The sequence below is a fragment of the Eriocheir sinensis genome, chromosome 49 (assembly GCF_024679095.1).
Source record: "Eriocheir sinensis breed Jianghai 21 chromosome 49, ASM2467909v1, whole genome shotgun sequence".
Taxonomy (NCBI): Eukaryota; Metazoa; Arthropoda; class Malacostraca; order Decapoda; family Varunidae; genus Eriocheir; species Eriocheir sinensis.
In genome coordinates, this window is record NC_066557.1 from 12,337,362 (window position 1) to 12,347,212 (window position 9,851).

Here is a 9,851-nt window from a genome sequence, read left to right on the forward strand (position 1 = left end):
TTTTTCCTCTCTCTCTCTCTCTCCTCATCAAAACATACAGGAAAAAATATACAAAATCATAACTAATAAACTCTTTTTGCATCTTTGTCACTAAATAGTAATAGAATCTCTTGAACCCATTGCTATGTGTCCTACCCGGCTCTCCTACCTCCAGAACCCTATCAACTTCATCCTTATTAAAAATTTGAACCCATTGTTACGGTTCCTATCCTCTAAAACCTTATTATATTCACCCTTATTAAAGCACTTCATCCTTATAACAACTTGAACCCATTGCTATGTGTCCTACCCGGCTCTCCTACCTCCAGAACCTTATCAACTTCATCCTTATTAAAAATTTGAAGCCATTGTTACGGTTCCTATCCTCCAAAACCTTATTATATTCTCCCTTATTAAAGCACTTCATCCATATAACAACTTGAACCTATTGCTACGTGTCCTGCCCGGCTCTCCTACCTCCAGAACCCTATCAACTTCATCCTTATTAAAAATTTGAACCCATTGTTACGGTTCCTATCCTCCAAAACCTTATTATATTCTCCCTTATCAAAGCACTTCATCCTTATAACTTGAACCCATTGCTATGTGTCCTGCTCGGCTTTTTTGTCACCAGAACCTAATTGACATCACCATTATTAAAGCCCTTCTTCCATATATAAACTTCAACCAATGCTATGTTTCCTATTCTCAAAAACCTTATCAATATCACCATTATCAAACCCCTAAGTCCATATATAGACTCAAACCCATTGCTATGTTTCCTACTCTCCAAAACCTTATTAATATCACTCCTCTGATAGCCCTTCGTTCATATATAGACTTAAACCCATTGCTACGGTTCCTACTCTCCAAAACCTTATTAATATCACTCCTCTGAAAGCCCTTCGTCCATATATAGACTTAAACCCATTGCTACGGTTCCTATTTTCCAAAGCCTTATTAATATCACTCCTCTGAAAGCCCTTCGTCCATATATAGATTTAAACCCATTGCTACGGTTCCTATTTTCCAAAACCTTATTAATATCACTCCTCTGAAAGCCCTTCGTCCATATATAGACTTAAACCCATTGCTACGGTTCCTATATTCCAAAACCTTATTAATATCACTCCTCTGAAAGCCCTTCGTCCATATATAGACTTAAACCCATTGCTACGGTTCCTATATTCCAAAACCTTATTAATATCACTCCTCTGAAAGCCCTTCGTCCATATATAGACTTAAACCCATTGCTACGGTTCCTATATTCCAAAACCTTATTAATATCACTCCTCTGAAAGCCCTTCGTCCATATATAGACTTAAACCCATTGCTATGTTTCCTACTCTCCAAAGTCTTATTAATATCACTCCTCTGAAAGCCCTTCGTCCATATATAGACTTAAACCCATTGCTATGTTTCCAACTCTCCAAAGTCTTATTAATATCACTCCTCTGAAAGCCCTTCGTCCATATAATTAGATTTAAACCCATTTCTGCGTGTCCTGCCCGACTCTCTTGCGCACCAGAATCTTATTAGCATCACACTTATTAAAACTGTTCATCTATTTATAAATTTAATCCCATTGCTACGTGTCCTGTCCGGCTCTCTTGCTATGCACCAGAACCTTATCAACGTCCCCCTTACTAAAGCACTTCATCCATTTATAAACTTCGATTAAGTCTGGGAACGTGACTTCTACCCCCGACCTCCCCTGCTCCCCGCCTAACACAACCTCCCCCTCTACCCCCCACTTCATGCCCCCACCTAACACGACCTCCCCTTGCCCCCCACTTCTTCCCTCCTTCACACGAGTTCTCTCTCTCTCCCCGCAGGACCAAATATCCGAGGTGCTGGATGCAATGTTCGAGCGGGTCGTGACTGAAGGAGAATTCGTGATCAAACAAGGCGACGATGGGGACAACTTCTACGTGATTGAGTCGTAAGTGATTGTTGTTTATGTAGCAGTAGTAGTAGTGGGTAGGCGGTGACTGAGAGGTTAGCGTGCGGGCGTGGTGTCCTGGATGGCCCGGGTATGTTCAGTCATCGCCGAGTTGCACAAGACTACCCACATGCTGTCCTGGTCACCGCCTGTCAACCCGGACTCTGGCGACACTCTTTAAAGAGGATCAAGTGAAGCTCCAGGTGGCAGCGTGAACCATGCAGGATGGCGCCACAGTAAAATATTTGCCTGCGACAGTAACGGGCTGGGGCCGATCAGCAGACCCTAACATGAAAAGTCTACCGGCGCTATAGGCCAAACGTAAAAAAAAGTAATGATGGTAGTAGTAGTCGTAGTGGTTTTAGCAGCAACAGTAGTAGTAGTAGTAGTAGTAGCAGTAGTAGTAGTGGTGGTGGTGGTGGTAGTATTCGTAGTCGTGGTCGCACAATGAACAAGCACACGTGGGCCATACTTAAAAAATGATGAACGGTCCACAACTGCGCTGAATAGTAGGACTGTTTCTCTCTCTCTCTCTCTCTGCTATCACTACCCTTCCTCCTCTTCCTCCCTCTTTTAATGCGTATTTCCTTCCTTCCATTAATTCCTTCCCTCTATTGTTTCCTTTCGACTTTTTCTCGACCCTTTCTTCTTTCCTTTATTTATGTGTTTTGAATAATGATAATGATAATGACAATAATAATAATAATAGTAGTAGTAGTAGTAATCGTAGTAGTAGTAGTAGTAGTAGTAGTAGTAGTAGTAGTAGTAGTAGTAGTAGTAGTAGTAGTAGTGGTAGTAGTAGTAGTAGTAGTAGTAGTAGTAGTGATTAATATGACCTCTCTTTCGGCCACCTCTTTGGATTCTTTTTGTGAGCAGCGAGTAGCGGGCTTTATTTTATTATTGTTTACTTTTTTGTGTGCCCTTGAACTGTCTCCTTTGTTGTAAAAAAGTAGTAGTAGTAGTAGTAACTAAAATAAATAATGATGATGATGATATAATAAGAATAAGAATAAAAACAAGAATACGAATATGAAAACAAATGATCGAAAAAATAAGAAATAATAACAGCAACAATACCTATCAATGCAACACACTATAAAACATTAAACTCTAACTCCCTAAAACAACAACCTGAGGAGCAAAAGAAGAAGAACAACAACAACCAGCATTATCTGACACTCACCTCCCCCGCAGCGGCGTGTACAACATCTTCGTGAAGACGGACAGCGAGGCCGAGCCGGCGCTGGTGGGCAAGTATGACAACTCAGGGAGCTTCGGCGAACTGGCGCTCATGTACAACCTGCCGCGCGCCGCCACCATCCAGGCCGTGACCTCCGGCGCGCTCTGGGCCATGAACCGAACCACCTTCCGCCGGATACTGCTGAAGAGCGCCTGCAGGAAGCGGCGGATGTACGAGTGCCTGCTGGAGAGTGTGCCCATGCTGAAGACGCTAGAGGTAACGTGTGTGTGTGTGTGTGTGTGTGTGTGTGTGTGTGTGTGTGTGTACGAGTGCCTGATGGAGAGCGTGCCCATACTAAAGACGCTAGAGATAACGTGTGTGTGTGTGTGTGTGTGTGTGTGTGTGTGTGTGTGTGTGTGTGTGTCCTCTAACATGCATGATAATAATGATTAAAGAAATATTAATGTTAATGATAATGATTATAATATTGATAGGCAAGAATATAAGGAGATTTTCAGGAACCAATCAGTCAGTCAATCGGTCAGCCAGTCAGTCAGTCAATCAGTCAGTCAGTCAGTCAACCAGTCAGTCACTCAATCAGTCAATCAGTCAGTCAGTCAATCAGTCAGTCAACCAGTCAGTCACTCAATCAGTCAATCAGTCAGTCAGTCAATCGGTCAGTCAGTCAGTCAACCAGTCAGTCACTCAATCAGGCAATCAGTCAGTCACTCAACCAGTCAGCCAGTCAGTTAGCCAGTCAGTCAGCCAGTTAATCAGCCAGCCACACCCTTTCGTCTGTGCTCAAGGGCCAGTGTGACGGAGATGCGCACCGAGGCCACGCGTGTTCCCCCTTCTATACCATTCCCTTCCCCCGTCCGCAGAAATACGAGCGGATGAACCTTGCCGACGCGCTGGTGTCCAAGACGTACGAGGCGGGTGAGTTGATCATCCGGCAGGGCGACGGGGGAGACGGCATGTACTTCATCGAGGAGGGGACCGTTCGATGCATCATGACCAAGGACGACAACCAGGAGAAGGAGGTGCGTTGGTCACCCTCTCATTCAGGCTCCGATCACGTGCTGGACTCGCAATCGCCTCACGCTATATAGAACTCTTCCTCCTTGTTTTGCTTGGAGCTTGGAGTTCTTGTGTGTGAAAAAAATATGTTCTTTCTCGACATTTTTCTTCTTCCTCCCGTTTCTCCTTCTTCCTCTTTATACCTATTTCTTTTTTTCTACTTTCTTCTTTCTTCTCCTTTTCTTTCTTCGTTTTCTTTCATTCTGCTTCATCTACTTGTTTTCTTCTTCTTCGTCTTCCTATTCCTCCTTTATCCCTTTCACTTTTTCCTCTCTTTCTTATAATCAGATTAGCTTAACAGAAACATACCATCTATACCCCAAGGTCAATTCACTCTCCATAACCCCTGACCTGACTTGCCCCCTGCCCCCACAGATCAGCCGGGTCACCGTGGGCGGCTACTTCGGCGAGCTGGCGCTGGTCACCAAGAAGGCCCGCGCCGCCTCCGTCTACGCCGTCGGGAGGACAAAGGTCGCCTGTAAGTCACCGATCTGTTGTTTGCCTAAAGTTGACAAGGATTTCATGTCTCGAATTTCTCGGTGTGGCTTGAATTTAAAAAGGAAAATAATAATAACGATAATGATAACAATAATAATGATGATAATGACACTAATGATGATTTGGGTTAACTTTCTTCTACTACTACTACTACTACTACTACTACTACTAATAATAATAATAATAATAATAATAATAATAATAATAATAATAATAATAACGATGATAATTATAATGATGATGATGATGAGGAGGAGGAGGAGGAGGAGGAGGAGGATAATGATTAGGATGAGGAGTATGATGATGATAATGAGAAGGAGGAGGAGAGAGACCAGGCTGATAAAAACGATAATGCTGATAATGATGGCGACAACCCCCCTCAAACTCCTCCCCCCCACAGTCCTGGACGTGGAGGCGTTCGAGCGGCTGCTGGGTCCGTGCATGGACCTGATGAAGCGCAACATTGAGGACTACGAGAACGAGCTCCTCAGAATCTTCGGCTCCAAGGCCAACATCTCCGACATCCGATGAGGCGGAACTCTCCTCGCCCCGGCTGTGTCTGTGTCTGGCCCGCCCCCCCTCGGCGCTGGGCGGCGGCGGCGGCGGCGCTAAGGGTCATGGAGGCCGAGGGGGACGTCTGGCCTAGGCTCGGCAGCTCGGGGTGTTCACGTGTTTAGTCATACGTTTGGGGCTCGCTGGTGTTGGGTCCGTCTAGGGGGGCTGGGTGGTGGGTGGGTGTGAGGGAGGGTCTATTTGTGGGCGTGGGCCAGGCCGATATCTTCCTCTTGCTAGGCGTGTGTGACTTACTTATTCGCCTCCTCTTCCTAATCCTCCTCCTCTTCCTGGTCTTATAATTTCTCTGTCTTTTTTTTCCTCTTTTCCATATGCCTATACATGTAACATCTTCCTCCTCCCTTTCCTCCTCTTCCTAATCTTTTTCTCTCATTTCTCTCTCCATATGCCTATGCAACCTCTTCCTCCCCCTCTTCCTCCTCCTCCTCCTCCTCTTCCGTTTCTTAATTCTCCTCATCATCACATATCCATATAACCTCCTTCTCCTCCTCTTCCCCTTAGTCTTAATCCTCTTTATTTTATCTCTCTCGTCCTCCTCCTCCTCCTTCTCCTCCTCCTCCTCCTCCTCCTGCAGTAGAACACACGTGACTGGTGCATATCAAGGGACAGCCCTCCGCCCGGCCGCCCTTCGCTGGCCCAGGATCAGCGAGCTCTGCCCTTCCGTTGCTCTGGGCATGTGCGTTACTGTAAAGGGCGCGGCTGACTGTGTGGGTGGGTGAGGGGGTGAAGGGGTGCGCCAATATGTACGCACACGGCGGTCCATTTTGTACGCAAGGGGATTGGTTTGTAGATTTTTTTTTTTGTTGTTTTGAAAAGTCGTTGGAGTTTTTGTTTTGCTTCTTCCTTTTCCTCCTCTTTTTTCTTCTTTCTTCCTCGATCTCTCTTCTTTTTCCTCTATTTCCTCTTCTTCCTCTTTTTATTCCTCTTTTCTTCTCTTTCTTTTAAACTTACCACCACTCTTTCTCCTCCTCCTCCTCCTCCTCCTCGACACATAAACTTAAATTTCAAGACATGTTAACCCGCCCCCCCACCCCTGATATGCGTACAAACTGGACCCCCGTCTGCGTACAAACTGACCACCACCACCACTACCACCACCACCACTACCAGCACTGCACCCCTAACCGCATGCCGAGAGCTGAGTTTCTGATCATTATCGTTTCATTACTCTTCTGTTTCCCTGATTGCTGTATTATATGGGCGAGTGATTAGCTATTGTTTACGTGTCCCAGACTGCCGGCCGATTCTTGACCGCCGGGGTGCCAAGACCTCAATGAGTCCAGAGTCACTGAATGGGAGAGTCTGGCCATCCTTATCACTGGGGCCATGTTGCTACTGAAGGGGCCGCGCGAAATTTAACTAGATGATATGTTAGTGTTTATATATGTGTGTGTAAGTGTGTTCTAGGTATCGGCAGAAGCCCTAAGATGTACCTGGAACACACGCGCTAATAAAACAATATTGTATCTCCATCAAGTTGCATTTCGCTCAGCTCTTTTGGTAACAGCATGACCCCTGTGGTGAAGGTGGCCAAGCTCTCCTATTCTGCGGCTCTGGGTTTGCCCGGCGAAGGTTCAGGGGCGAGCTAAGCCGATCTGTGGCCTGGCCTTGGGTGGGGTTGGCCAGGCTGCGTTCAGGCGGCGGTGGCGCTGTCGAGGCTTGTGTCGAGGAAAGACTGGCTACGGGGAAGGTGGTGGAAGAGGAGGAGGAGGAGGAGGAAAGAAGAGATGAACTAGGAGAAAAGAAAAAACAGAAGGGAGTGAAATTAACAAGTCATAGAACAAGAAGAAGAAAGAAAAACAAGAACAACAATTATTAAAAAAAAGACGAAGAACAAGAAGAACAAAAAAATAAGAAGAAAAAGAACAAGAAGAAGAACAAATCTTAAAATAAGAAGAAGAAAATGAAAAACAAGACGAGGAAGAAGAGGAACAACAACAACAATAACAACAACAAGAGCCTTCCCTTCCTAACCACCAAACCAGTCAACCAGTCAACCAGTCAACCAATCAGCCACTCCACTACCGCCTCGGACGCAGCCTGCCGCCCGCCGACCCTCTCTCCCTGAGCCTGACCTGACCTGACCTCACCTCACCTAGCGGGCCAGGCCTTCCCCTCAACGCTGTGGGAATAATAGTAATTTTTTAATGTCCAATGATTGTTGTCGACTTCATGTAGCAGCAGCTCATGTTATATTACCTTGTTTAGGGTCTATTTTATTATTATTACTACGATGGGGTCAGCTCGGCGCTCTCCTGCGAACCGGTCCACACAAACTATATGTAAATACACACGTAAAGACGCCAAAATATGAGATTCGGAGATGTGAACGGAAATTATTGAGAGCTTTCCGTATCGCTCGAGAACCAAAAGAGCGACTGATTAAAGGGAAAAAAAGCCATGAAGAATATAAGACCATTAGCAAATAAAAACGCCAAAATATGAGATTCGGGGATGTAAAGGGAAATAATTGATAGCTTTCCGTATCAGCCGAGAACCAAAAGAGCGATTGATTAAAGGAAAAAAAAGCCACGAAGAATATAAGACCATTAGCAAATATAAGAGAGTTAGAACTATATAGAAGGAATGAGATAGCGTTGGCAGACTCTAGACAATTTATCAGCCATAGAAAAGGTAGTGAAAGAACGACGCTTAATTAGGAGCGCAATCAAATACATATATAGACACCTTAGCCATTGAAACATTAGAAGATTAGACCGATTACACAGGGATATGAAAGTAAGAAAAAGAAGGAATTAGTTAAGAATACTATAAAGCTTAGCAAAAAGGGGAAAGCTTGTAATAGAAGTCAGCTTAACATAGACGTCTTGTTGTTACGAAGAAATGAACCAAACTTATTTTTTTCTTCGTTTATTAAAGATATGAAAGTAAGAAAGAGAAAGAATGAGTTAACAATTAAGGGAAAGCTTTTAATAGAAGTAACCTTAACATAGACGTCTTGTTGTTATGAAGAAATGAACCAAACTGTTATTTTTTTCTTCGTTTATTTTGTCTCACGTTATAAAGGATTGGAATATATATAATCAAGTAATCGTACCGGTGCCTGGAGACCGCCGAGCTTATCCTATATGTACCTTTTGTAATCATAATAATTTCTTGTATAGCCTATTCAAATGTGGTGGTATACAGGGCTCCTCTCAACCCCCCGGTGAATAATAATAATAATAATAATAATAATAATAATAATAATAATAATAATAATAACAATAATAACAATAATAACAGTGATAATTACACCGCAAGAAACAGTAATAATCTTGATAAACGCAAAAAAATAATAATAAATACAACAAGGATGGGTTTGAGAAGAGAGAGAGAGAGAGAGAGAGAGAGAGAGAGAGAGAGAGAGAGAGAGAGAGAGAGAGAGAGAGAGAGAATAATGAAAGAAAAAAGATAGAAAGAGAAAGAAATAATGAGAGAAAGAATGAAAGAGAGAAAAATAATGAGAGAAAGAGATTAAAGAAAGAGAAATACAGAAAAAAAGAATTAGAGAGAGAGAGAGAGAGAGAGAGAGAGAGAGAGAGAGAGAGAGAGAGAGAGAGAGAGAGAGAGAGAGAGAGAGAGAGAGAGAGATCAGATCCTTGTCAATTTCAGCGGAAACTTAAATAAAAATCGACTTATTATTATTAGTCCACAGCGCACCACATACCTATGCAGACCGTAGGGCGGGCTAGCCAGTCTGTACGCGCCACGGGGCTCCAGTTTGTACGCACGAAAACAGAGGGAAAAGAATGATAATAGTAATAAATTGCTTAGGGAAATTGAGATTGATAAGTGGTTTGCTTCATTTTCTTCTGCGTCCTCTTCTTCCTTCTCTGTTTTCTTTTCCTTTCCTCTTTTAACTCTTTCTCTCCTTTTTTTCTTATTTCTCGTTTTCTCTCCATTTCCTTCACCCTTCTCCTCTTCCTCCTCTTTTTCCCTTTGAGTTTTTTTCTGCTTTCTCTTCTCCTTTCTCCTCCTTCCTTTCTTTTCCCTTCCTTCCCATTCTTCTCTCCTCCATTCTCGTCTTTCTCTCCTCCTCCTCCTCCTCCTCCTCCTCCTTCTCCACATCATCTCACTTCCCGCGAGTAATTTTTCACGGACACACGCAGTACAACCTCGAGTGCCATGGGCGAACAGACTGACACACGGACCTTTATGAAATAGCTCGCGACCCTAAACCTCCTCTTCCCTCCCTGCGACCCTTATAAGCCCTAAACCTCCACCTACACCCCATAGACCAACCCTCCCTGCCCTGACTCTCAACGTGCGAGCTTAATATCATCCCTTCTTCCCTGCAACCTGACACACGGACCTTTAAGAAATAGCTCGCATACCCTTTTGCCTCCCTTGTGTCCAGCCCTGTACCCCTTAGTCCATGTCCTCCTCCTCCCTTTGTTTCAACGTGCGAGCTTTTTATTATTCCCCGTTTCCTGCAGCCACTGAGCGACACCCACCCACCCACAGACACACACAGACTCGCCAAGGTCCGTTTTCTCAGATGCTTTTAGCTCTCATAACAACTGTTTCCCAAGGCCACAAAGGAGGTAGTTGGGTTCTAATGAGTGTTTTTTTACATTCGTGGTTCAGTAGCCTTGTTAA

The 9,851-nt window shown here is 44.1% G+C and overlaps 1 protein-coding gene across 1 annotated transcript in view; it reads left to right on the forward strand.

The window, feature by feature from the left end:
- LOC126981955 (cAMP-dependent protein kinase type II regulatory subunit-like) overlaps nucleotides 1–8,844 on the forward strand; it is an 11,725-nt gene extending 2,881 nt beyond the window's left edge. Inside the window, exons 4-8 of the mRNA XM_050833678.1 lie at nucleotides 1,815–1,921; nucleotides 3,116–3,377; nucleotides 3,983–4,141; nucleotides 4,554–4,656; nucleotides 5,077–8,844. Of these exons, the coding sequence (XP_050689635.1) occupies nucleotides 1,815–1,921; nucleotides 3,116–3,377; nucleotides 3,983–4,141; nucleotides 4,554–4,656; nucleotides 5,077–5,207 (762 nt within the window). The 3' untranslated portion in view covers nucleotides 5,208–8,844. The remainder of the gene's footprint in view (nucleotides 1–1,814; nucleotides 1,922–3,115; nucleotides 3,378–3,982; nucleotides 4,142–4,553; nucleotides 4,657–5,076) is intronic.
- Nucleotides 8,845–9,851: the final 1,007 nt, after the last annotated feature.